The 25,208-nt window shown below is 56.1% G+C and overlaps 8 protein-coding genes across 8 annotated transcripts; 3 read left to right on the top strand and 5 right to left on the bottom strand.

Annotated features, from left to right (window-relative positions):
- The first annotated feature begins 57 nt into the window (after nucleotides 1-57).
- FA10DRAFT_251938 (arginyl-tRNA synthetase) lies at nucleotides 58-2,358 on the top strand. Its single transcript, XM_025519630.1, has 4 exons — nucleotides 58-444; nucleotides 509-872; nucleotides 933-2,177; nucleotides 2,260-2,358. Exons 1-4 carry the CDS (start codon nucleotides 178-180, stop codon nucleotides 2,274-2,276), a joined length of 1,893 nt encoding a protein of 630 aa, XP_025377639.1. The 5' UTR covers nucleotides 58-177; the 3' UTR covers nucleotides 2,277-2,358.
- On the bottom strand, nucleotides 2,262-5,888 carry FA10DRAFT_301701 (hypothetical protein). The gene is made up of 3 exons (XM_025525020.1): nucleotides 5,419-5,888; nucleotides 5,035-5,346; nucleotides 2,262-4,969 (listed from the first exon to the last, which is right to left on the bottom strand). The coding sequence occupies exons 1-3, from the start codon at nucleotides 5,655-5,657 to the stop codon at nucleotides 2,479-2,481; spliced, it is 3,042 nt and encodes a 1,013-aa protein (XP_025377640.1). The 5' UTR covers nucleotides 5,658-5,888; the 3' UTR covers nucleotides 2,262-2,478.
- A 130-nt stretch (nucleotides 5,889-6,018) lies between these two features.
- On the top strand, nucleotides 6,019-6,992 carry FA10DRAFT_113611 (hypothetical protein). The gene is made up of 3 exons (XM_025517883.1): nucleotides 6,019-6,210; nucleotides 6,333-6,741; nucleotides 6,809-6,992. Exons 1-2 carry the CDS (start codon nucleotides 6,097-6,099, stop codon nucleotides 6,645-6,647), a joined length of 429 nt encoding a protein of 142 aa, XP_025377641.1. The 5' UTR covers nucleotides 6,019-6,096; the 3' UTR covers nucleotides 6,648-6,741; nucleotides 6,809-6,992.
- A 1,054-nt stretch (nucleotides 6,993-8,046) lies between these two features.
- Nucleotides 8,047-10,181, bottom strand: FA10DRAFT_286154 (hypothetical protein; the record flags this gene model as incomplete). The annotated part of the gene is made up of 4 exons (XM_025524055.1): nucleotides 8,047-8,815; nucleotides 8,883-9,869; nucleotides 9,938-10,067; nucleotides 10,148-10,181. The coding sequence occupies 4 exons, from the start codon at nucleotides 10,179-10,181 to the stop codon at nucleotides 8,047-8,049; spliced, it is 1,920 nt and encodes a 639-aa protein (XP_025377642.1).
- Nucleotides 10,182-11,589: 1,408 nt separating this feature from the next.
- FA10DRAFT_286155 (hypothetical protein) lies at nucleotides 11,590-15,024 on the bottom strand (the record flags this gene model as incomplete). The annotated part of the gene is made up of 3 exons (XM_025524056.1): nucleotides 11,590-13,134; nucleotides 13,212-14,613; nucleotides 14,714-15,024. 3 exons carry the CDS (start codon nucleotides 15,022-15,024, stop codon nucleotides 11,590-11,592), a joined length of 3,258 nt encoding a protein of 1,085 aa, XP_025377643.1.
- Nucleotides 15,025-15,910: 886 nt separating this feature from the next.
- FA10DRAFT_301704 (hypothetical protein) lies at nucleotides 15,911-18,624 on the bottom strand. Its single transcript, XM_025525021.1, has 4 exons — nucleotides 18,217-18,624; nucleotides 17,987-18,158; nucleotides 17,822-17,919; nucleotides 15,911-17,763 (listed from the first exon to the last, which is right to left on the bottom strand). The coding sequence occupies exons 1-4, from the start codon at nucleotides 18,575-18,577 to the stop codon at nucleotides 16,157-16,159; spliced, it is 2,238 nt and encodes a 745-aa protein (XP_025377644.1). The 5' UTR covers nucleotides 18,578-18,624; the 3' UTR covers nucleotides 15,911-16,156.
- A 200-nt stretch (nucleotides 18,625-18,824) lies between these two features.
- Nucleotides 18,825-22,339, top strand: FA10DRAFT_266925 (hypothetical protein). The gene has a single exon (XM_025521701.1). It carries the CDS (start codon nucleotides 18,870-18,872, stop codon nucleotides 22,200-22,202), a length of 3,333 nt encoding a protein of 1,110 aa, XP_025377645.1. The 5' UTR covers nucleotides 18,825-18,869; the 3' UTR covers nucleotides 22,203-22,339.
- A 61-nt stretch (nucleotides 22,340-22,400) lies between these two features.
- On the bottom strand, nucleotides 22,401-24,631 carry FA10DRAFT_294067 (glycoside hydrolase; the record flags this gene model as incomplete). The annotated part of the gene is made up of 9 exons (XM_025524433.1): nucleotides 22,401-22,668; nucleotides 22,730-22,930; nucleotides 22,992-23,171; nucleotides 23,274-23,440; nucleotides 23,508-23,639; nucleotides 23,693-23,822; nucleotides 23,880-24,320; nucleotides 24,379-24,415; nucleotides 24,477-24,631. Coding segments are annotated over 9 exons (1,593 nt in total), but the record flags the coding sequence as incomplete, so codon positions are not given.
- Nucleotides 24,632-25,208: the final 577 nt, after the last annotated feature.

Genomic DNA, 25,208 nt, shown 5'->3' on the forward strand with positions numbered 1-25,208 from the left:
CTAACTTTCTCGACATTTTTGGCGCTCGCTCGAAGACTTGGCCTTCTTCATTCCCATCGACTACGGTCTATCCTCATTTCCACCACGTATCTGCTCAGGAGCTTGTGCAGCCCTCTCCGACACGCCAGCGCCGCATCCTACCATCTCTTGAAGAGAGACGTTCGCGGTTTCAAGAGGATGGCTCCCTTTAATGGCGTCGCTCTGCTCTCGCAGCTGCCCGAGCTGCCCAAAATTCAAGGTGTAGAACACACCGACAACCCCAACATCGCTTTCAGGCTGGCAATTGCACAGACGCTCGTCCAAGCCCTCCCCGAGATCTCCCTCGAGGCTGCATTCGAGGGTGTCCAGGTCAGCAACAAAGAGGGCGACTTCAGCGTCGCCATCCCCCGGTTCCGGCTCAAATCTGGCAAGCCCCCGGAGCTGGCGGAGAAGGTCGCAAAAGCCGTAAGTAAGCTGGTTGTATATACAGCCTTGTGACTTGAGTTGATGACGGACCTGGTATTGCCAGTTTCAACCATCGCCATGGATTGAGAGCGTGCAAGCGAAAGGTGCATTCCTGCACTACATCGTTCCTACCTCGACCCTCTCGAATCTCGTCCTCTCCACCATCCAAGCCATGACGCCGCCGCCTCCTTCAGATTCTGCCGACAAGAAGAAGAGCGTCGCCGAGCAAACCTCTGCATACGGTACCAACCGCAGTGGTGCGGGAAAGAAGGCCATCGTCGAGTTCTCATCGCCCAACATTGCCAAGCCGTTCCATGCTGGTCACCTGCGGAGTACCATCATTGGCGCTTTCTTGGCTAACCTGTACGAGGCGAACGGCTGGTATGTTGAGCGGTGGAACTACTTGGGCGATTGGGGCAAGCAATTTGGTGAGTCGAGGATCTCCTCTGTGCCCTGACTCGCACATGTCGCTGACCGCGAATCTGAAGGCCTTCTCGCCGTCGCATGGGAGAAGTTCGGAAACGAAGAGAAGCTCAAGGAGGACGCCGTCAAGCATCTTTACGATATCTACGTGCAGATCAACAGGGAGGCTGATGAGCATCCCGAGCTGCACGACCAGGCTCGGGCGTACTTCAAGAGTATGGAGGACGGCGACGAAAAGGCTCTCGGTCTCTGGAAGAAGTTCCGGGACCTCTCGATCAAGAAGTACGAAGAGACCTACGCCCGGCTCAACATTCACTTTGACGTCTACAGTGGCGAGTCGCAGGTCAAGAAGGAGAACATCGCCGAGGCCCTGGACAAGATCCGCACCGCCGACTTTGTCGAGAGGGCCGATAATGGAGCGCTGCTCATCGACCTGACCAAGTACAAGCTCGAGAAGGCCGTCGTGGAGCGGAAAGACGGCACGCCGCTTTACTTGACTCGTGACATTGCCGAGGCCAAGCAGCGGTGGGACAAGATGACTGCCGAAAAGGGATCCGGGTTCGACAAGATGTTCTACGTCATTGCCACGCAGCAAGATCTGCACACGGCCCAATTCTTCAAAGTGCTCGAGTTGATGGGCTACGACTGGGCGCAGCCATCCAAGGATCCCCGGATGCAGCACATCAATTTCGGCATGGTCACGGGCATGTCGACCCGGAAGGGCACAGCCGTCTTCCTGGACCACATTCTCGAAGAGACCAAGGAAAACATGCACAATGTCATGAAGACCAATGCGGAAAAGTATGCCCAGGTAGAGGACCCAGAGACGACGGCCGACATCACAGGCATGACCGCTGTCAAGATCCAGGACATGCAGGGCAAGCGGATCAACAACTACCAGTTCGACTGGGCGCGGATGTTGAGTTTCGAAGGCGACACGGGGCCTTACCTTCAGTACAACCACGTTCGGCTTTGCTCTGTTGAGCGCAGGGTCGCCGAGACGGATGGTTTGCGGTTGCCAGACCCCTTGGATCCTGCGACGCTCCGGCTCGACTTGCTCAAAGAGGACAAGGCAAAGGAGCTTCTCATCATCCTCGCCAGCTGGCCAGATATTGTCAAGTACGCCACGCGGGAGCTCCAGCCCAGCGTCGTTGTCCAGTACTGCTTCCGGCTCACTCACGCTGTCTCGAGCGCGTGGGAGGTTGTCATTGTCAAGGGCCAGGAGAAGGACGTCGCCCTCGCTCGGCTCTTCATGTACCGGTGCGCTCGGCTTGTTCTGGGCGCCGCGCTCCGACTCCTGACGATTCCTCGTGAGTTGCTTCACACTTGCTTCTGCCCCACTGTTGCCTCCTCCTTGCTCATGCTAACCTTTCCCTCGTTTTCTCAAAACAGCACTGGAGCGGATGTAAAGCTATCTTTTTTTTCCAAGCAATCTAGACTAAAAGGATTCTCGTGCAAAAAGTAAAGGATGATCTACCGGTAAGGAAAAGGAAACGACGGGTATGACGGAGAGACTCGTCTCTGGTCTAAAAGAGTGACTTGGGGGTCGATTGACTTGTTAGAAAAGTAGAGAAAGGACAGTGGTTGATAGTGGTGGGAAGAGAGCGGTGCCTAAGCGGCGTAAGGCGGAATGACGGGAGTCGAGGCCTGGTTGCTGTTGCCGTTGCTACCAGCCGTCGACGACAAGACCGAATTCTCGGGGATGCCGACGTGCATGCTGTCCAACAAGCCACCGAGCCCGCCTTGGCCGCTTCCGTTGCTGACGAGTGGGCTCGCGAGGCTGCTCTTGGCCGCCTGTTGCTGCGGGAGCAGTGTTGAAGATGTATCCGACGACGACGATTGGTTTTGCTGGGCGCTAACCTTTCGGCTCACGCGGCGGCTCGCCCTTCGGTCGGCCATGGGGCTGCCTGCGGACCCATTGAGGCCAATGCTGCCGCCGTTTGAAGATGACTGAGCACCTTCGAGATCCGACGGAATGCCCACACCGCCGCCAGGCCGCTTGCCCGAGCCGTATGATCGGTTGCCAAGGGCCTCGCGGAAGTCGTCGATGCCTACTCCTTTGGATGTGGATGTGGTGCTTTGTGCATAGGAGCCCGTCGTGGAACCATCGACGACCCTCATCGGCAGCGTCGGGGCTGCAGCACCCAGTGCGCCATCTTCTTCCGGCAGCTTGAATGGCGATGCACCAACGAAAGAATCGTCGACGGCAATCGAAACTGACCAGTCGCGGCTGAACCAAGACTGGAGAGCCTTGCTGTCGAGGCCCGTGGCCGACTGCACCTTTGTACTGTTTGACAGGCTGTCGATGACCGTCTTCGCATCCACTGTCGATGTCGTGTTGGAGCTGCTCTCGCCCACGAATGATGAGTCCGAGAAGGGAACTGCTTCCGGGGCTAGAGTCAGACCCTGTGGCGCTGGCGGGAGCTCGGGGAGATTGTCGGCAACAGTGTGCGCGAGGGCAGATCGGGTTTTGGACTTGAGTGTGCCAATATCCCATACCTCTGCGATCTTGTCGAACGCCTTTACGACGACGGTTCTTGCGGCTGATCTCTTTTGAGCCGAGGCGCCCCCGATACCGCCAGCCTCGCTGAGACGAGAGCCAATGCTGCGATCCAAGGCAAGCAGACCAGGCACAGTGCCAAGTACGGCGGCAATGGGGATCCGGTCGTACATCAGCGACAGGTTGCGGCTCAAGCCGGCGTAGTCGACAGGCAGCGCCGAGGAGGTGCTGTCGCCGGATGCGTGACTGGACACCTCGTCTGCATTGGCACGATCGATGGCAGTCAGTCCCTCGAGTGGGCTCTCTCTGATGGTCGTGGGTGAATACAGCGTCTTGCTGAGAGCCAGCACGTAGGCAGCGGCCGAGAAGGAGTGGGTGAAGCCCGTCGCCTCGATGCTAAGCTTGGAGCCAAGGCTATCGCTGAGAGGGTCGTTGCGTTCTTCCAACGTGCTCGAGCTGACCTCCGTCTCAAGGAAGACAGCAAGAGCCTGAGCATAAGCCAGTCGCACAGTGTGGTTGGGCGAAGCGAGAAGGGAGGCTGTCTGGTGCCAAACGGAGGTGGAGATCCGGTTGCGGTGTCCAGCAGCCGAGATGGTAATGTCGCCATTGGCCGCTTTGCCCTTCTCTTGGCCAATGGCTTCACCATCTGAGCCTTTCTGGACCTCTCCGCTAGACTGATGTGCCCGGTTCATGAGGCCGACGAGGCAGGCGAGCAGCACACGAATGCTCTCATTCTTTGCCAAGTCGTTCGTCTTGACAGCTTTGCGATCACCGGATGACAGCTTGGCAGCCTCTGCGGTGTCGGGCTCGGGCAGCTGGAGAGCAATGATACGCGCACTGACCTCTTCGGCCATGTCATTGAGCTGATCGGCATAGTAGATGTGGGTGCCAAGAGCGCTGATGCATTCAACCAGAGCGGGCAGAATGGCGTCCTGAGGGTTGGTGTGGATGCGCCGGACGACGAGGCCGAGGAGATTGTTGGCTGTATCCGAGGTGCTGAGGCCAATCATGCTGAGGTCTCCATTGAGAAGCTGGGTGATCATGGCGACGAGGGTGAAATGCTTCTCTCCAATCTTGCCATCGGCATCTTCGATGAGGAACTCGACAAAGGCTGTGAGGACAATAAACCGGTACTGCAGCGCTGTGAACTGGCAGATGGCCCTGGCAAGCCAGGAGCACCATTCTCTGTTGATCCATTGGGGTGCGAGGCCCGTCTTGCCATCGAGGAACTTGACAACCGAGGCGACGATGGTCTGCACATGAGAGGCATCGCCGTTGTGGAGCAGCGTCTGGAGCGTGCCCATGGCTGCCGAAGCCACATTCTCCGAGGTCGGACCTTTTTCCTCGCCAAGTGGCCCAGCAAGAGAGGGCACTCTGCGAGAAGCGACGGGTCTCCGCTTGGCTGCATAGTCTGCGTATGTGGGCGAGCCCTGAGAGACGTTTGTGGCTTCCGACTCGAGGGTCTGCAGATCGATGCCGTCAGGCAGGAGGTTAACGAGGAGAGCCGGGACGACGATGGAGGCTTGCTCTGCGAAAGAGCTCTTGTAGAGGGCGTCTGAGCCCACTGCGCCAGCCAGAGCACCGAGGCCGATGAGTCGAGTTCTGGCAAAAGGGGTGTGTGGATCAGCTCGTCGTCTGCAGAAAAGGCAGCTGTGTGGTTTGCTCACTTGTTCTGTTCATCTCGGTCCGGGTTGCTCTCCGTCGAAAGCTTCGCAAGCTGCGAGAGCAGGTTTCGATAGCCGTTTCCGACGTCCCTGTCGCCGGCGGCCGTCGAGGGATCAACAAAGCTGGCGAGGGCGTAGAAGGTGCTGGCGGCGCGAGCGCTGACGTCAAGGTCCCGACAACCACCAGCACCACCGCGAGAGGCGGCTTGAAGACCTGAACCGATGATAGCTTCCACCGACGAGGAGAAGTAGTTGAGGTCTCGCTTGCATTCCGTCACCAGCTCCTTTGTGATGGCCAGGGTGATCATCAGTCCGCTGTGTCGAAAAATCCAGCAGTGGTCAGCTGAGGGACACACGAGCCAGTGCGGCGACGAGTTAAAGACTCACCCCTTTGCCTTGTCGGACGCCTGTCCCGAACCAGAGACACCCTTTGCGTCGGCGGATGCACGCTGCTCGAGAACCTTTCCGACTTTTTGAAGCTTGGCCGGCTTCCGGTTGGCATAGTAGGCCAATCTGCTCAGCTCGTTGCCGTTGGCCTTGTAGTCTGGGCCGGATGTGGCCAACGTCTTTGGCGCAGGGTAGCACTCGTCGATGAGCTTCTTGTGATTCGACTTGGGGATGCACATCTTGAGGACTGACGCTCGGCTGCCGAGCTCGGAGCCGGGAAGGAGTGGAGAGGGAAAGAGAGGGGAAGTTCAAGGAAAGAGGATGTAGTGGAGAGAGGCGCCTTGGCCTGCGGTTCGAGGAAGAGGGGTTACCTCAACGAATGGTGAGTGAGAGAGAGTAGAGACCAAAGGAAAAGGTGAAGTAGAATGGACGCCGAAGAGTGAAAGACTGAATAGGACGTGGAGTGGCCGAGGCGAAGAAGATCAATTCCGAAAACGTGTGCGATTGCCTGCGCGACTGCACTTCCCGGGGCGGTGTGGGGACAAGCGTGCGCTTTCAAAATTTCGCGCTAGGGCCGGTCCAAGCAGTGTCAGTGTCTCACCTCACCTTCCCGTCGCCGGTCCGTTTTGACGGTTGCGCGAGACGCTCCTCGAGCCATTCGTGTGTAAAGCTGTACATATGCCGACATACTCTCGGCATCCTGCAAAGGGAATCAACAGATCTTGGAAGAGTGGTAATAGATGGAGACGAGACACGGCGAAGACGTCTGTAGCTGGAGGGAAAGAGCTTCTTGTACGCGTCAGCAGCGCTGACGGCTCCCCGTTTTACATGCTCCCAGTGATGCTTCAGGGACCGGTGAATGACAACACCGTACGCATGTAGCATAGTCCGCTCGCCCTGACACAGTCCCATAGAAGCTGAAGACCACACAGGCACACCAGAAGGCAGCGGCCAACGGATTGACCCCGGTCGTCGTATCACCCTTCCATTCGGGGATGAGGTTCGTCCCGATCGAAAGCTTCTGCGTGCCTTGCAGGCGGATCAGGATGCGACAAAGGCTCCCGCAGGCCGCTTTCCATCTCGTCGATCAGTCTACACCCTGTCTTCGGATGTCAACTTGCAGCCCAAGAAGAGTCACACGTCAGCGAAGTGGCCCACAGCCAAGAGAGAGGTGGGCTTGTTCCACCATGTATGCGGTCGATTGCATCTTTGACTCATCGTTCTCTTGAAAGTCTGGCTACAGTACAAAATCATCATCACCACTTCCAGAGTGGATCGCAACCTCTCTTGTGAAGGACCGTAGCTCTTCTACCGTCGAAACAGGTGCGTAAGTCCCTCTGCTCTGCTTCAACGTGGACAGCCTCTCCTCATATTCTCTCAAACGTTCCAGTCCCTACATCGCCTTCGGTGGGCCCCTATCTCATTTACAAAGGATCCCTTGACTTAGGTCGACATGAAGGAGAGAGGAGAAAACTTCATACCGTACCCGCGCAGCCATCATCTTTCAAGCTTCTCCAGCTCGGGTCAGCAGTTCATTCTTCACATGATTCCCCCTCGCGGCCAGTCGAAGTCGAAACTCCCTCTATCTACATCCGACAGCTTCATCATCTCAACAAGCTCGAGACCCCTTCTCAGCGTTCGGCGTGCCTCGAGAATCTTGAATGCGACGGCCCAGCATTCCTCTCTCAAGTCCCGCTCCACATAAATACCTTCACATCTCCCCCGGAAGAGTCGCAAGTTTCCAATCGTCTGCATCCGCATCGCCAGATCCAGCAGCAACCACTTCACCAACATCAATACGAGCAGCAGACAGAAGAAGTCTTCACGCAGCCAAACGTCTTTCTTTCGCAAATGGACAGACTCTATCGCCCTCATCCTTCTCAATTTCATCCGTCTCTGCCGGAATCAGCAGGCGTGCCGCCGACTAGCAGTTCCGAGTCAGCACTGCCATCGCACCACATCTGGACTCACCGTCGTATAACAACCCAGGACCTATCCGCTATATATGCTGAAGACGAGGAGGAAGGACATGTGGAGAAGCTGTGGGAACAGGAGCACGAGGCAGCTCCGACGTCGCTGGACAGCTCGAGAGCGTCCCCAACACCCTCGCCAGAATGGAGCAGCCGACCGCATCTCCCTCATCCAGCTCAAGCTGTGTTGGAGTCGCCGGGTGAAGAACATGAAGAATGGGAAAAGCAGCAAGAAGAGGACGAGGATGACGAGCTTTTTAGAGACCTAATGTATGAAGATGCTCATGGATGGACATAGTTCCTGGTCAGACCATTGAGATCTCGTCGACGAATCTGAACCCAAACCGCAATGAATGCGTCTCGGCGGTAGTCTTCATCATGCTTGGTCATAATGTGAGACAGAGTGAGGATTGGAGAAGATTGACAGCTGTATGATTCGAAAGTGGACAAGGAAGAAGAGAGAGAGTACAAGAGGAAAGAATGTCCAGCTCCTGAGAACCAGCGTGATACCTGCTGCATCTTGTTGATGAAGGCACACAGTAAGGAGATGACTGAGAAGCTGTTGTTGATGATAGAGATTGTTTGTGCGAGTCTCGGTATTGCAATTGTCGATGATGATGCTTTTTGGAACTGTCCTATTTGCCCGTGCTCGTGACTCTCAAAAGGCTCCATGTGTCCTCTCGGAAGACACCTTGGACCTGACCGAGCTCGGGGCGCTTCTCTGCGGCCCGAGTCTGTTCATCTCGAGGGACTCTGGCAGCATCTGCGCTTGAGCAGTCGAGTGAGGCGGAGACGGAGACTGTGATGGTAGAGATGACGAGGACGTCTCCTCTTGTCTTTTGTAGATATTCAACCCCTTTGTCGCACCCAGCAGCACTCCGTTTCTGCGGCCGGGACTCCCTCTTTTTCCTTCGTGGTCGCTGTGCCCCTCTTCGTTTGAGTTTCGATGTTGTCCGCCCGCATGACTGGCCCCTGTGTCACCGTGGAAGACGAGATTGGTCGCATTGAAGAAACCACTCAACCTTGATCCTCCGGGCGGCGAAGACGACGAAAAGTCTTTGGGCGAAGAATCCTGAACAGGCCTCGGCATCATACCGGGCTCTGCAGCCTGGGACTGTTGCTGCTTCTCTCGTCGATGCGGCGGTGTCACAGGCATCTCGCTCGCGGTAGCTCCCGCCGTAATGGGGCGAATGGAGCTCAGGGGAAGGGGGTGATTCGGCTGCAGCTCACGTTGAGGAGGATCCCACGGTTGAGCTTGCGCCTGCTTTTGTTGAGCGTGATTGATGCGATGACGATGCTGGTCTGCCTCTTTTGCATCGGACGCTTCTTGCGGTTCGCCGACGCCCTGCCGCGTGCCCCAACCCGTTTCATGGAGGGTACAGAGAGCATAGAGCTTCATGATGGCAAAGTAGTAGCCAAACAGGATGCTGTAAATTGGGCAAAAGCAAGTCAGCCTGGATCAGGCAAGAATTTGCGACAAGAGTTGCAACTCACTAGGCAGGAACGTATATGATATCCTGTGGCCTGTACCACAGGTGAGGCAACAGCTTGGCCGTCCTGGTGGCGAGAATCCAAACAATGTACGAGACGATGATCTTCCAGATCGGCAGATGGTACCCTCCTTCCTTGGTTCCCCTTTGACTCTTGACGCAGAGGTATGCAACAAGGCAAGGACCCAACAGCAACGTGAATGGGTTAACGAATTTGTCGCACATCGAGTAGGCCACGTAGGGATGGCTCGTCCAGATTCTCCTCTCCTTGAAGATGGACCGTATGTCAGATCGCCAGGTATTTCTCGTCCAGCGGAGTACCTGCTTGAGGAAGCGCCAGTCGGGTTTCATAGTGCTCAGCAGTTCTACCTGGGGGCACACCTGGATGTAGGTCTGCCAGCCGTTCTTGACGAGCCACCGCGTAAGGAATTTGTCGTCGCCCGAGTTGAGCAAGTACCTGCCCAGCCAGTAGTCGTGGGTGAATTCATGGAGAAACATAGGGTCCTTGAGAATGACTGTCCTGTACGCCGCAGTACGCCCAGAGAGGCAGGGGACTCCCCCGTCGATGTGTGTGCTGGCAGCGATTTCAAAGTTGCGAATCGAGAGGCGAAATGCAGCCAGCGTCTCCCACACCGTCATCTTTCGTCCTTGGGGCTTGACCCGCTGGCTCGTGCCCACGCCGCCCACCGACTGGTCCTCGAAGCAGGCCAAGACCCAAGGAAGCATCGTTGGGGGCCAGATGGCATCGTCATCGGCAAAGACGATGATGTCCGTCGTGACGTGCCGAATGCCATGGACCATCTGCAGGCGCTTATTGGCCTTTGGGACCGAGAGCACCTGTATCTTTGTCGGGTCGACCTCATTTGCCAGCGCCTGCAGAGGTTCGACCATGCGATGCTCCGTGACAATGATGATCCGGGCGGGGTTGCCCTGCAGCCAGCTGTATGCAGCCTCCTTGAACTCCTCGCCAGCATCGATGGTAGGGACGATGCTGCAAGATGGTGGGCCAATTTTAGCAAGGCGAACCACAAAAGAAGGAGCTTGGTACATCCAACGCACATTGTGACATCCTCGGCAGGGTTATACGTAGGCTCTGGCGGAGGAGGGATCGGACGGTAGACGAGAGCGGCCGACAATCGAATCAGATACCAAAAGTACCGATAGAAACCAATCAGGCCAAATGGCACGACTGTTGAGCCCGAGAGAAGTTGAAGAAGTGAGAAGGACAGATCTATCAAACAACAACATAGCCACAGAACAACAACTCACAGACTGGGAACTTGTCGGCGGTGAGATAGAGCATCTCGAGAACTGCGACAACCTACGGCACGGGAGAAGAGAAGTGGAAGAGGAGAGGGAGGGTAGGAGGAGGAGGGGAAGGGGGGGAGAAGGTGGAGAGCAAACGAACGAAGAAAGTGATGAGGAAAGCGAGGGAGAGAAAGAAGGTGAGGTGCCGATGGAGTGAGGTTGGGCGACAGGGAGAAAAGGAGGGTAAAATAAAGAAAGCGACAGCGACGACGACGACAATGGGCGTCCTTTTCTGGGCGTGATCAACAAGATGGTTCCCTTTCAACCCCTTTTTCGTTCTGTCGTTGCTGCGTACCGGAGGATACGTGCCAAAGAGGGAAACACCGCTAGAGAAACAACCTGGGGCGATTCTCGACCGTGCGGCCGTGAGTCCGGTCTTGGCCAGTGGTCGCCGCTTTGATCAAGCAGATGGGTCGATGTGGAAAAGTGACTGCCGCACGTGTGCTGTGGCTGTACGCAGGAAAAAAGCCGAGAGTGCAAAGAGGACTGGGATGCGGTGATGAGGGGAGGCGCGGCGCCGCCGCGGTCAACGGCAGCCGAAAACCAATTTCCTACGCCGCTGTCTGGAGGGGGGGACAAGAGGCGGGCTGGTGGCTGCCTCTTTTCACCTGAGCTGCACCGCTCTCATATCGGCCGAGGAATACGCAATCGAAATGATGTTCGTTGGCCGACAATGAATGGATCTTAGGTGGGGGCCCTCGGGAGCTTCCTAGGCGTCTTCCCTTGTACCACCGACGAGGAGAAGTGGCACGGACGAAAAGTCGTCCGGCGGTCAGACCACGTTCAGACCGTGCGCGCGTGCCTTGTTTGCGTGCGAGCTGGCGGAACCACTAGAGAGAACGCAGATGGCCGCTCAAGCAACTCGAAGTCGTAAGCAGCGGATTTTGCCGTTGCAATTCCCTTGTGCGGTGCCGGCGTGCTATTCTGGTGCGAAGGGTAGAGTTGAGAGCCGGCCAAAAATCGGACGATCGGTGATTTCTTATGCCTCCAGCTACTAGCGTCAAATTGTGCCTGTGCATCTGCAGCAGCTCTAGACAAACGTCCCTGGCCGAGCCTAGCCAACACCCAGGTCAGCTTGACTTTTTATTTTCTCAACTCTCAATTCTTTGACAGTGAACGTCGGTGCTCCGGTTCTCTAATCTCACTCTCTCTTCTTTGACATCGGTGATCCGATTCTCCAATAATAAGCCAGTGACAAGCGTCGGGAGTCCAAGAGATAAAAAGAAAAGAAAGGGTAAAGAAGTGGTGGCGAGAGCGAAGAACAGAAAGAAACAAGGTAGTTTAGCAGCGGAAGAAGTCGGCTATCTCTATCTACGGGTGGGAGACTGGCTCTACGTCCCGTCATCGCGCCGAGAAAGGCTAAAAGGGAGGAGGGGGGGGGGGGGGGAAGAGCTGTGACGTCTTCACCACTGTTGCACATTGCCGGCGCCCGACAAAGTGGCCATCAGGTCAGCATCGCCCCAGAAGTTCTGATTGAAGAAGGTTTCGAAGGGGTCTTGAGAACCCCCTTCGTTCGTGTTTGAGCCACCGTTGTTGGGATTGTTGGGATTATTGCCGCCGCCGCTGCCGCTCAGTCCTTGGTCGGTCGCGGTGGCTGCAGATGCTGTCGAGGCGCTTGGCGCCATATCCAGACTTGAAGGAACGGCCCGAGGCGTGTTTCCTGAGAAGTAGGGGTAGGACTGTCCATAGCTTCCCATGGCCGACGATTGCATGCCCATGGCAGGAGTCAGCCTCTGACCATCGGCGTCCATAGCTGAGGATGAGTCTGGACCCGTGTTCCAAGCGGAAGCCATGAGAGAATTGAGAATGTCGCCTTCGGCCCCACTCGGAGTCTGTCGTGAGCCTCCCACACCAGCGCCAAATGCATCTCCTCCAAGCGGGTTGGGCTGGCCCATCATCGAACTAGAGGGCGCAGCGAAAACAGGTTGCTGTTGCGGCCCTGGCTGCTGCGCAAAGTTTTCTGCATGCGCTGCCTGGACCGCCTGCTGATTCCTAATGTAAGCGGAGTAGATTCGTTGGCCCTCGGTCAGATGGTCCTCCTTCAACCGCGGTCCTTCGCCCGCTGCATGCTCGCTACCCTGCAGAGGCGAATCCTTGGTCTCGGACCAGGCGGAGTCGGGACTCTCCTGGCTAGCACTCGATCCAGAATGGTAGTCGAATGGCGCCACAAGCTCTGTCGTTGAAAAGGGCAGCGTACGACGCGAGGGGGGGCCTTTCTTTGGTCGATCCGCTCGTTCGCCTCCGGGCATCGTGGCGTTGATGTCACTGCCGGTGCTGCTCTCCTTTGGATGCTTTGTTCCGGCCTCTGGGTTGGCAGCTGCCCGCTTGAGACTCTTTGCAGCTGTGGGATCCGCGGTCATGACTGGGAGCTCGCTCGTTTCGATGATACCGCCCAGAACATCATGAAGTCTGCCAGCGAGTGACCATCGCTGCTCGAGTGTCTCAAGGACCTCGACGCACTTGCGCACATCGGCCATAGCCGAATCTGCCACCCTGGCACCGTTGCGCTTGGCGGCCCATATGACGAGGAGAAGTACGAGGCCAAAGGAAAAGGTGTTCCAAATCGTCGAGATGCCCGATTCAAAGATGAGCCCTTTGCCTCTGAGGTTGTAGAGGATGTGGATAGCCGAGCGTGCCGCGTTGGACGTAATGGCCAACGAAGGGAATCTCATCGACGACTTGGACGTCGGCTTGGGAATGAAGGGGCGGTGCACCAAGACCTGAGTGTAGTAGTAGATCAAGAAGAGGTTGGAGCTCTGAATGAGCCACTCCTCATCCTGCACTTCGCTGTTGCCGTAGCGGAGGTGAGGAGGCACTTGACTGAGCCACTGATTCAAGCTCGAATCGATCTCAGCGACGATATATCCGTCCCACGCAGAGCCGACGAAGCCGCGGCTGATCCTTGATTTTGAGATGGCATATACGGTCCGAAGCGTTCTTCCCAGAATCTAAAAAGTACAGGGCCGAATACCCTGATGTCAGCGAGGGAAAGCAAGGGGAAACAAAAGAAAACGGCGTCACTGACCTGGAAGAGCTTGACTCCATAAACGAATCCCGATATCAAGGCAGGGCGATCGGCAGGTTGCTGGGCCGCTGGCCGGTCTGCGTCGCTGGCCTCGACGAGGTAGACGTCATCGACGAGCGTAGGCAGGTCCACGTCGAAGTCCTCGTCCTGGATGCAGGTAGGTCTGCCCAGTGTGGCGGAAAAGAGACGGTCGAGCACATAGGCAGTCCACCACATCCGTCGGTAGGTCTCATCGACGACGAGCGAGTAGCCAAGCTTGCGTGCCGTAGCCTTGCGATGTGCACCCACATCCTGGAGTAGCCGAATCGCGACGGCCAGCAGTGCCCAGGCGCTTGTTGAGGTGAGTGGTGTACCAAACATGTAGATGACCGAAAGGAGCTGGGACTGAATGCGCGACATTGGCACGGCGTACTGGGTGAAGTCCATGCCCAGGATGACCTGGGCAGCATGCCACTTGAAGCCCGCGGCTTCGTACTCGCCACTCTGCTGTTCCGTCGTCACTCTTGGGTCGTCGGTGTGCTTGCTCCCCACAGCAAAGATGCTGAGCGCGAGTCTGGCCAGATCTCGATCCTTTCTCCAGCCTGGCACGGCAATGTCGCGACGGAACATGATCTCGTTGACGATGGGGTACTCGTGATTGGACCGGGCGAAGTAGGCATCGTACAGCTTCGCTTCTAGGTCGGGCTCCGGCCAGTGCAGATCGAGCTCTTCAATCTTGTTTGGTAGGAAGTCGAGGTATTCTTGCGTTTGCCAGAACTGAGGACGGAGCTTGGTGCGCGCGCCGCCCACATCGAGGCTGCCGTCCTTGTTGAGACGCTGGAGGATGGGCAGCATATGGAAGTCGGAGGCCTTGCCGATGAACTGCGAAGGCCGCTTCTTGCCCTGGCTAGCGTTCTGCGCTGATGTAGAGGCAAGTCGTGACTGCGAAGACGAAGCACCCTGACTCTTACCGTCGCGGACGACGTCTGCATTGGCAATGAGGGTCATGTTGATGGTAGACTGGGGTGGGATGTCGTTCTCGCCCAACGACAGCTGCTGCATACCACCACCGACGAAGGCCATGTCGTCTTCATCAGAGTCGATCTCATCTTCATAGTCGTCTTCCTCGTCTTCGGCGGCTGCGTTGAAGCCAGCGCTTGTGAGCGGCGTATCGCGAGGCTTTTGTGCCCCTCCCTCCGAGAATGTGGCAAAAGATGCCGAGGACGGTAGCGATGGCACAGCAGGAGGTGCTGCTGTCATGGATGGTTGCTGAAACGAGTCGAATTGTTTAGCTTTCGGGTCGTTCTTGTCCGCAGGCAGCTGTGGGTATGGTCCGATGCGATCATCGAGATCGATACCAGGTGCAAGCTGCAGGAGCAGGGTCTCTGCGCGCTTCATGCGTGCCTCCAATGCGTCGACGTAGCTGAGGAGCGATGTAGATGGGGATGATGGATGGGCGGTGCGAGCGTGAGCATCTATGGTGCACACACAAGAGAGCGCTTCAAAGACGAGGTAAGACTCACCTCCGTGGGGGTGCCCTTCGCTTGGCTGCATCGACAAAGGTGCACTTGTGTCCATACGTGGCACAGTTGCTGCACGCTCCCTTCTCCGGCTGGAGGCCGTCGCAGCGAATCTTTTTCTTTCTGCACACATCGCAGGCTCGCTGCACCCGGCGTCGCTTGCCGCTAGCCTCGTCGTCGGCCTGCTCCTGGTCATCGTCGTCGTGATCGTCGTGCATGCGCATGAAGCTATTTTGCGAGCTGCTCGACACGTTTTGCTGTCGCTGTCGCGCAGCAGCCGGCACTTTGCTTGGCTGGTTGGCAAAGGACGACATGTCTTGGCACTTGAACCCAGGGAACGCCGTGTGGATTCGCCGTGTGTATGACTTTGTCTACGCAGCGATCGATCAACAATCCGTAGCGATGGGCGGATTCTAGAAGAACGAAGTGATGGATCCTGTGATATGCTGGGGAAATGTAGACGATGAAAGCAGCGTGAGCGGTGCTGTCCTCCTTCCCTTGTCTTCTCTATTCTAGCTCCGCCAGACGGCGAAGCAAACCATTCCTTGGCCGATGTCCTTTTCGTGCACGGTCACTGTCGTGGTGAAGAACAAGAGTCTTGGACGTATTTAGCCCCGCCCCGTCTGGCTGCTTTATCAGAGAGGAGAGGAGAGAATACGAGCCGTGGCCGCCGCCTTCGTCGCCTGCTTCCGTGGTTACTTTCTTGAGTTGATGAGGGAGAAGGGCGCAAGAGAATTTGTATCGCTCTCAGCCGCTTCCTTGTCGCAAGACTTATTTTTTATTTTTTTTCTTTCGCGCTTATGTCCGCGAATGAATTCCGCGGGGAACGATAGAAGTCAGGCGCCGGCGGCGTGCTGCAGTGTTAAGGTCTGATCTCGCAGTGATATCAGTCGACCAGCCAATGATGGATGATCGATGGACGGGAGGGGTGGGAGGGAGGGGAAAAAGAGATCTGCAAAAGGAAAGAAATCGGAAATGAAGAGGCGCGCACGCGCATGAGAAGGAGGACGGTCTGTCAATATATTCTTCTCGACCATGAATCTCCCCCATCCCCCAGCCACTTTCGGATGCGCAGCTACGCTACCTTGATTTCAGATTGATGCTTAGAGCCCGAGGCCGAAAAGATAGCGAGAGACTTCTTAATTATAATATAGAGCTCGACAGGTAAGATCATGCACCCGCGGATATTGCCGGGTTCAAGTCGGAATCCCTTTAGCCTATATTTTGTTCAGCTTCATTCACTACAGCCACACGACAGAGACCGCGGTTGAAACCTGTGCCCTTACCCCGGGCACAGGGTGTCGGAAGCCCAATTAGAGTGCAGATGTGCCAAGGCCCTTCAGCCTTTTCCATCGCCCTTAGCTGCTTCTCACACAAGACAAATTGCCCGAAGGACAGAATCTTCGTCACCGCAAAGTGCGCATTTGTGTATTGAGTAGCATGCAATTAGCTCAAAGGTTGCTTGTTGTCGTGTGCCCCTCCGTCTTTCACCCTCTGCCAAAGGCTCTCGATGCCCCTCAGAGCCTCTTCCTTCTCTGCAGCTACCCGCAGTAGCTCCCTTGACGCCGTGTGCGACTGCGCAGCGGCAGTGCTCCGGAAAGCCTCGTGAAAGTTCAAGCGGAGGTCGTCGTCGAGGCCATTCGCGACGCTTTCCCAGTCCCGCCAGAACTTCTTCTTTGCGCGCGCCCACCGGCTCTGCAAGATCCATGCAGAAGCTACCGTGGCAAAGGCGAAAAGACCTCCCGCAGTGGAGGGAAGCATGGCCATGTGAGATAGGGCGGCAGGTAGCGCCGAAGACCATGGGCTGGATGCAACGGTGCCCACCACGCTCGTGATCCCCGCACATCCCACGAGAGTGACCGATGAGAGCACAGCACGCTGGGCACGGGCAGACAAAACATCGATGGGCCCTCCTCGAGCCAGCAGCAGCTTCCTTCGTTCCTCTATTGGTCTGCTGAGAATGTCTGCGTGAAGTCGGGTCGCAACCTCCTCTGTCGAATCTGCGCGAAGCGCATTGAGGAGTGTGGGGGTGAGGATTGTTTGCTCGGCGTCGCTCTGGTTGGTCTGCTTGAGCGAGGCAATGTACGTGGCAAGGTTGTCGTTGAGCTTTTGCGAGTAGTAGAGGAGCTTACCAGCTTCAAACCGGAGCTGTGACTCGAGGTCCCTTGCAAAGCTCTTGCTGATTGCCGTCTCCATCTCAGCTCGCACATCATCGACTCGCCACCAGATGCGCCACCAAGCCAGACGAGAGGCAAATGACTTTTCGACTACGCCTCTCGAGTCCCGCACCGATCCTTCAACCCGCTTGCTGCGGTCGCCAGAGCGCTGGTGTACACGACTCTCGCTCGTTTCGGGCAGCGTCTCTGATGCAGGCAAGAGGAAAAGTGACCGCATCCAGCTCTCTTCCTGCGATTGTGCATCACGTTGGAGCACATTGGCTGCGCCTCGAGCCTTGTTGATCAATTCGACGATCGTCCGCCTTGTGTTGCCCGCTTCGTCGAGGGCGTGCCGCGCGGCAAACAAGGCTGTCTGCACGGAAATGGCTTCTTGAAATGACTCGTTTTCGTTCAAGGCCGCTTCGAGAGGCGGTCTCTCCATTAATGATTTGATCTGACGGACACCTGACGAGTTGTAAAGCGTTGCAAAGTCCTCCCAAGCTCTTGCCGCAGAATCAGACGAAGTGGCAGGACTCGAAGTCAGGGCCTGTCGGAGTGCTTCATTTGCCGCTATTGCCTCATCGAGGGAAACATCAAGCAACGCGCTCTCGACACCGCTCGAAGTCCGCCTGGCCTGGCCTTTTAACACATCAAGGGTATCTCTGTTTATCGAATGTTCCAGCGACGAGCCGGCACCCTTAGCAAACCCTGGGGCATGATTGATCACAAGCCGCGTTCCTGGCTTGTCGGCAAAGTATTCAAGAAGTTGCAGAGTCGAATCAGGCCCGACCTTGCCGGCAAATCGGGAACGGGAGGATAGGAGCGCAGCATCGCTGACGAAGAAGAGTGAATCGCACGAGTATAGCTCCCCGATCGTGTAGTCGTTGAACTCCGGGTCTGTCACGATTGATCAGCCACTTGCTCTTTGCAGCTATCAAAATAGCACTGGACTCACCTAAGAGCTCAACAATCTCGATGTGTTGATCTAGGAGCCAAGGATGAGGCACGGCAAAATGATGCTCGTCTTCGCTTGCTCCCAGAAACTCGTCGTGACTGTAGGAGTACTAGATCAGCTTCACCACGTGCGATAACGACGAGCAGCAACGCAGCGAAGGCTCACAAGATCCGCAGCAGCTTTGGATGAAGTCCGGCCCTTCGCTCGTAGCGCCGCCCTACGGCATCAATGCGGTCTACCGGTTCCTTCGTGCGCCGAAGCTCGGCTGACTCGACCAGCGGTTCATCTAGAAGCGCAGTCGCCAGCTGCGCCGTTCCTGACTCCCTCGTCCCGACGACTGTTTGGATCTGGTGTAAGCCACCAGCCTGCTCTCAATGGATGAGAGTGGCACATACCGCCTATTCTTAGAGGACGTTGAGTCCCTGTGTGTGAAGACGTCTGTGCGACGAGTTCCCCCGCGCGCTGAATCCTCTCCTTGCCCAGTGAAAAGCGCAATGGTGATGGATCAGAAAAAAGAGTCTCTAGTATATTGAGCTTGTTGCGGATCCTGAGACTGGCCGAGAGCCGCGATGCAGCATCTTGGCCGGAATGCGAACGGTTCGTCAACGGAGGAGAGGGTGGAGCAGGACTAGGTCTTTGCGATTCGGCGCGGGGGGTCGCACGCCTCTTTGTGCTCCCAGCAAAACCTCTTCGGCCAGAGCATACCGTAAGCCGCGAGGAACCGAAATCGACGAGCCTTGTCGATCGCACACTCATGCTCCAAAACCGTCCCGTGCTCGACCACCGACGCAACAAATGTTACACCCTGTCGAGAAGGAATGGCGAACCACGAAAGGAGTCGCGTTAAATCCCACGTGGGATTTTGGGCTGAGTGTTGATCTTGGTTTAGACAGACGGCGGACAAAGGGCAGACAGAAAACACCAACGCAGAATCAGGTTGCACGAACCCCTTCACCGCATCCACCGACAATAGGGGCCAGTCCGCGCGTCCACAGGTATCCATTCTGGCCTTTGGATCGACGACGCGAGGTCGGGGCGATCTACAACGATGCCGCCAAAGAGGAAGACGACGACAGAGAACGAGGAAGAATCAGACGAGCTGCTGCGCAAGCAGGCACGCACGGGCGACAGAGATGCAAGGCAGGCGAGCACCTCGAGCTTCGGCGACGGGGCCACATCATCCCAGACATCGCCCGATTTGAGCACGTCGTCTCCAAGTGGCGCAACCAGAAAGCCGCGCAGGCAGGCATCGACCCGGGAACCGGTCCAGAGCTTCGCATACGGAGCCCAGGAAGATCCCAACCAGAAGAGAAAGTCGATTGGCAACACCTCCGCAAATGGCGGGCTGAGGGGCAGCAGCAGCAGCAACAACAACATTGTTGATACCGCTTCGAACAAGTCAGCGGCGCAAACGCAAACGCAGGATGCGAAGACGAGGTACACCAATCTGAGGGAGAGGCAACGACAGAGAAGCAGAACACCGACGACGAACCACTTGCCGTTATCCACCAGCGCCGAGAGTCCACGGCGTTCAAAGAGACTGAGCGAGACTGGGAGCCAGGACGGCGTGGGGCTAAATGCGTCCGATGCTGCCTTGGCGCTGCGCCAAACTATTGAAACGATCGAGGAGGACCAGGCTGTCGAGGAACCCAGATCGGCGGCAGCACCACCCGCAGCGTCGCGGAGTCGATCCAACTTCAGCCCTGGAGCTGCGCGAAGCCACGCCTCTGGCTCTGGCTCAGGCAATGGTGGTGTGGGTGTCAATCGCGGCTCTGGCCTTGGCCATCTCAGCAGCTTCTATCTCTCGCGGCCAGAGTCTGTGCTGCCTGACGACATTGCCAATCCGCAAGACAACGCACGGATGCTGGCGCCGTCTTTATTGAGAGGCGCTCAAAAGCCCAGCCATGACCCAATGTCGCCTCCAGATGGGATGGACATGACCAGCTTCCGATCGAGCGAGATGGGGGACTCGAGGTCGAATGATTACGAAGAGGACAGCGCTATAGCTCGTCAATTTGACGAGCAGATGTCGCCGCCTATGCCCTCGAGCAGCCGCGGATGGTTGGGCAGCCTGGTAGGATCCCGCGAGGAAGGCCGCAATGGAAGCCGGCATGGCCCTGGGCAGAGGAGAGGACGCATATCGGACGAGAACAAGGCTTACCGTCCTCCAGCACAGGATGAGGAAAGCGACGACAACGATTCGGACCTCAGTGCCGAGGGGCGGAAACACGGTCACAGGAGAAAGAAAGAAAACTTGAAAATGGGTGCGAGGGGAGGCCGAGACGACAATGAAATCTGGAAGTCAAAGAAGAGAAAGGGAAGAACTAGCAAGACAAGCCAACAAGACGGAGAGGGGGGCGGGGAGGAGGAAGACGTCGGAGCGGAAGATGAGACGCTCGACGTACCGACCGATCCAGATACGACGACCGAGACTGCCATTAACAAACGGCCAGCCTCAAATGCTCGCAAGTCGAGAGCGTCCCCAACAAAGAAGAAGCCTAAATATGACGACCACCAACCAGACGACGGGAAGGACGAAGCACAGAGGTCGACGTTGTCGAGATATCTGTGGGGCATCATCGGGGCTGTTCTCACTGCGTTTATCGTCGGAGCTCTGGTTCATCGAGATTCTGCATTGTCTGGCTCCAGGACGTTTGATTTCTCTGGGGCGGCCCCCGGAACTGCGGCGGAGTATGGGCAAAGGCTGGTTGATGTTGAGAAGCGCTTGGCGTCATCCTTCTCCGGTCTGGACAAAAAAATCGCTGGCATCAGTAAGACGACTTCTGCCCGAATCGAGGAGCTTGCAAGCGAAGGTCGTGTGTTTGCAACGTCCTTGCAGAAGCTCGAAAGGACGATGGAGGCTTCGAAAAGCGGCTTGGAAGCGCGCATACAGCGGGCAGAACAAGACGTTCATCGCTCGGAGAAGGAACGGCAGACGCTGCGAGATGCACTCTCTTCAATAGAGCAGCAGGTGCACGATGGGGACACTGCCGGTGATGCCAAGGTCCTTGAGAAGAGGCTTTCTGCGCTTCAAGATCGAATGGACCGGAATGAGGCGAAAATTTCGCAGATGAAAGAGGCGATGGACAAGACGACAAAGCTTGCCGACAAGGCTCACGAAGGATTGGCATCGCTGGAGAAGATTTTGCCAAGCCAGATTGCCGTTCGCACCGACAGCAAAACCGGGCAGCCAGTCCTCGATGCGTCGCTCCTGGTTGCGCTTAAGAAGGTCTTTGCTGAGAAAGGTAGCGAACCAAAGGCACCGAGTGGCGACACTGCATCGACGGCAACGCCGAGATGGGATGCGTTCATTGCTGAAAACCGGGAGAATCTCCAGGCGCTGATGATTGAGACGCTGGACGATGGTATCGACTCGCGAACACAATCAGGCGTTATTCTGGATCGAGAAAAGTTCACACAGCTCCTTGGACGGGAGCTCAAAAGCGCGAAGAGGGCGCTCGAAGAGAAGTTTAACGAGAACTTCAGCACAATGCAGTCCAACATCGAGGCAAATCTGAAGAATAGCTCTCCGAGGTCTGCTGGAAGAGCTACTGGCAAGCAGACGATCAAAACGTCGACCAACTCGCCGACGTGGGCGTACGACTACCTCTCCTCCGCATTGGGCGAGCACGATGATATTACTGCTGCAGACGCTGTCATTGCTCTTATTCAAGCTGCTTTGGACAAGTACAGCGCTGATCGGACGGGCAAGCCCGATTTTGCCCTCGCAACAGCTGGCGGCCGGATCATTCCCTCGCTGACATCACCCACATTCGCCGATGTCAGGGCGCGAGCTCCTTCCTATATCTCGACGTGGTTCGGAGCGAGAGGCAACTCGCCATCGCCGATCGTACATCGAGTCCCGCACCTGGCCATTCACCACGATACCAGCCAGGGCATGTGCTGGCCCTTTGCGGGAGAAGAGGGTCAGCTGGGTATCGGGCTTTCCAGGAAAATCATCGTGACGGACGTTACGCTAGATCACCTCCCGCTCGAGAATGCTTACGGCGAGGACAGGTCTGCGCCACGGGATGTGACCGTTTGGGGTCTCGTCGAGAGGAAGGATGATTTGTTGAAGCTCAAAGCTTACCGAGCCAACAAGTTTGCAATGCCCTCGCAGGCGGAACAGGCGCTAGAAGAAGGTGGGATGGACGAGCCCGCTCCAGCCCCTCCTGCGCCCAACCACCTGCTGCTGGCTAGCTTTACATACGACCTTTCAAAGGGGGCTAGCGCTGTGCAGACTTTTCCGGCCTCGACTGAGGCACAGCAGATGCAGATTCCCATCCAGATTGTCAAGGTCCACTTCACCTCCAACCACGGGAACCGCCAGTTCACCTGCGTCTACCGAGTGAGAATCCACGGCGAAGAGTGGATCGCCTGATCTCGCTTTCGCCTTTTTCGATCGCCTCCCTGTTGTACCAATTAAAAGCACCATAGGAACGTCCCTCTCCATTCTCTGTTGTATCTAGGGCACGACGTGCGATTGTTGTACAGTACAATAACATCAGTCTTCTCAGGACGTCGACCGATCTTTCACGCTCAAATTCAGGCTCACACTCTTCCATTTGATTTGATGACTACCACTTCTGTCTTGCCGCTTCTCGCGGTGAAGAGGAAAGGAGGTAAATGACAGGTAGAGAGACGTCACTCCCTTCCAAAAGCGATATGCAGGCGAAGGGGAGGGGAATGGCCCCGCCCTATGTATCGGACGACGAAGAGGTTCCCTCCTTTGGCGCGAGCCAGGAGAGCGTGAAGACACCGGGCGGTAGCGTGATGTTGGCAACGGCATCTCTAAAACGGATCATGATAGTCGCGTCCTCGTACACGCCGGTCAGGAAGTGATCGTTCTTGTCAAACAATCATCGTCAGCTCTTTTCCCGATCGTTTAGAGCCAAGAACGTGTCTCACCTGCTGGAGCAAGATGAGGCTCCATCTCGAATTACCCTGCGAATCGGCATTGTCCGTGCGGAACATCTGCGCAAAGAGCCTTGGCGAGTCAAAGTTGTCTTCAGACGTCTTGACGCCAATCCTTTGTCCCCGTTTCTGACTTCCTCGAGCGTTGCGAGGCCGGATGGCCCGCCCTAGGTGCGAGAGCGTGACAAAGTCCGACTAGCCGAAGCATGTCTTGTCAGTGGAGGGAGTGCGAAAGTGAACGGAAGGCACTGCTCACTGTCATACGGTAGTAGGGTCGAATGTAGGGCGTGTTTCCGGGATAGAAATTCGTCGGAGCTCTGTCCTGTCGTTTTTGCTTTCCGGAGAAAGCTCGACGATGATTTTCTTTGGCATCTTTTTTCCCTCGCAAAGCTGTCTTGGCTGTAAGACTTCGTCTCGAGTTTGTCGAGCTTTGCGGCTGGCTCTGGTCACTTTTCTTTTCAGCCGTCGTACTTGGAGCTGACTGAGCCGTGGATGCCTGCTGGATGCCATTTGCGAGAATGGGAGGGACGGGGGACACTTCTTTGTCGCCTGCTTTGACCTGCGTTCGGATAGCGTCCATGTTTAGGCCAGTCAAGTTCGTGCCATCCTTGGTAGAATTCTGGAACACAAGAATTGGAGCGAGGCAGTTTCGACACGTTCCTGGCAGCTGAGGGAGGGTGAAGCCATCTTCTGTCGATAAGAGCGCTATGAAGCAGAGGGACAAGTCAATCTTTGCCCTCCCCACGCTACAACTGGTCTCTGATGTACCCACCGACATTCCACAAGACGACGGCTGAGGTCATGTAGTCGATACTGCCGGTGAGAAGAAGGGAGAACTGCTTCCGAGTGTTTATCCAAGGCTCTTCATAATTCTGGGTGATTCTCGTGCACTCTGTAAACCAGACTGTACAACAAGTCAACTTCAATAACTCGACGCTGCAAGAAGAAGATGCTTACCTTCTTTATTAGGGTAGGCCACATTGAACGGATTTTGTCCGTCGGGTTGACCACCGTAGCAGTGCCAAGCGATGCCATCAAAAGCATTTGCCGCTCTGTCGAAAACATCGATCCCATAGTCCTTCTTGTCCTGAAGCAGCCTGAGTCAGATTTCTGTTCGTGACAGCCGTAAAGTTGACGGACCCACCCAATTATGGTCGTACGTGAGTAAGCCTACATCTTTGTAGCCAGCTGCGTCGAGCTTCTTGCGGAGCAATTGACCGACTCGAGCTTGCTGAGGGGCTTCCATCTTCTGACAGGGATAATTTGCGCCGTCGTATAGAGGTTCATTCTGCAAACTGAGCTTCTTCACTCGGATATTCTTCTTGGTCGTAACCTCGTCGGTGAACTTGACCATATAGTCCACGAAACTTTCCTCAAATTTCTCGAGAAGCGAGCCGCCTCGAAGGCTCCCGTTGAAGTGGCCCTTCATCCAGGCTGGGGATGACCACGGGGTAAACATGACCTGTAGATTTGGCTGCACGGTTTGGATGTCTTTGAAGATCTCCCAGCGTTTGGCGCTCTTCTCGATGTTAAATTGGGTGAGCTGGGGGTCAGTTGAACCGTCGAAAGTGTCGTCATATGTGTACTTTGACAAGAATATTCGTCAGCGGCATGATACGCTATGCGCGAGAGGGGTAACTCACCTCGGTGAAGCCAAAGTCTGATGCTCCGATTGGGGCGCTGTTGTTCGGATGGTGATGGCTTAGCATTATGTTTCGCAAGTCTTCGCAGATGTGCTCACCGAATCAGGTTCATGCCAGGGCCTCCCCTTGCCAGCCATTCTGGGCTTTCACTAAAGCACAGATTCAGTATCTCCCAATAGGCGTCTTCTCGAGCATCTTTGAGATCCTTGAGCACAATGGCCGATGCGTCCGTCAATCCCGCACCCAATCCCTCTGCATCGTACAATAAGCTACTCGATTTCTGAGCAGGCAACTCGAGACTCACCCATCACTTGGTACTGTCTGGTAGGCTGAATGTCGACATAAAGTATGTCAGGTGTGGACTCTGTGCTGTTCTTGGACGTGCCGTCGACTGCATGGAGAGGTGTCATTGTCGAAACGAGACAGAACAGAGGGGTAGATACCAATTACCCACAGTCAATATTTGTGATAAACTGCAGCTGAGGGTTTGTCACCTCGAGGAATTTGGTGCTGTTCCAGATGTTGCTGAGTATTTCGCTTATGACAACGCCGCTCGGCGCTGTCGCCTTGGTTTGAGTGTCATTGGTGGTCTTTGGCTGGGTCGCCTGCCCTGAAGTCGTGCCAGGCAGCTGGCTATTGGGTGGAGAGACAAATTGGCCCGTTTGTTGAGGTTGACCTGACGCTTTTTCCACGCTGTCGCTCGCTGTCTGCTTCGATTGGTCGCTTACCTGGTCGCTGCTGCTGGGCAGTTGCTGGGACTTTGGCTGCGCTTGAGATTCCTCGCTGGTCGTTTGATCGTTCCTCGTCGGCGTCACTGCCCGCTGTTGGCC

This window comes from Acaromyces ingoldii, assembly GCF_003144295.1.
Source record: "Acaromyces ingoldii strain MCA 4198 unplaced genomic scaffold FA10scaffold_3, whole genome shotgun sequence".
NCBI lineage: Eukaryota > Fungi > Basidiomycota > Exobasidiomycetes > Exobasidiales > Cryptobasidiaceae > Acaromyces > Acaromyces ingoldii.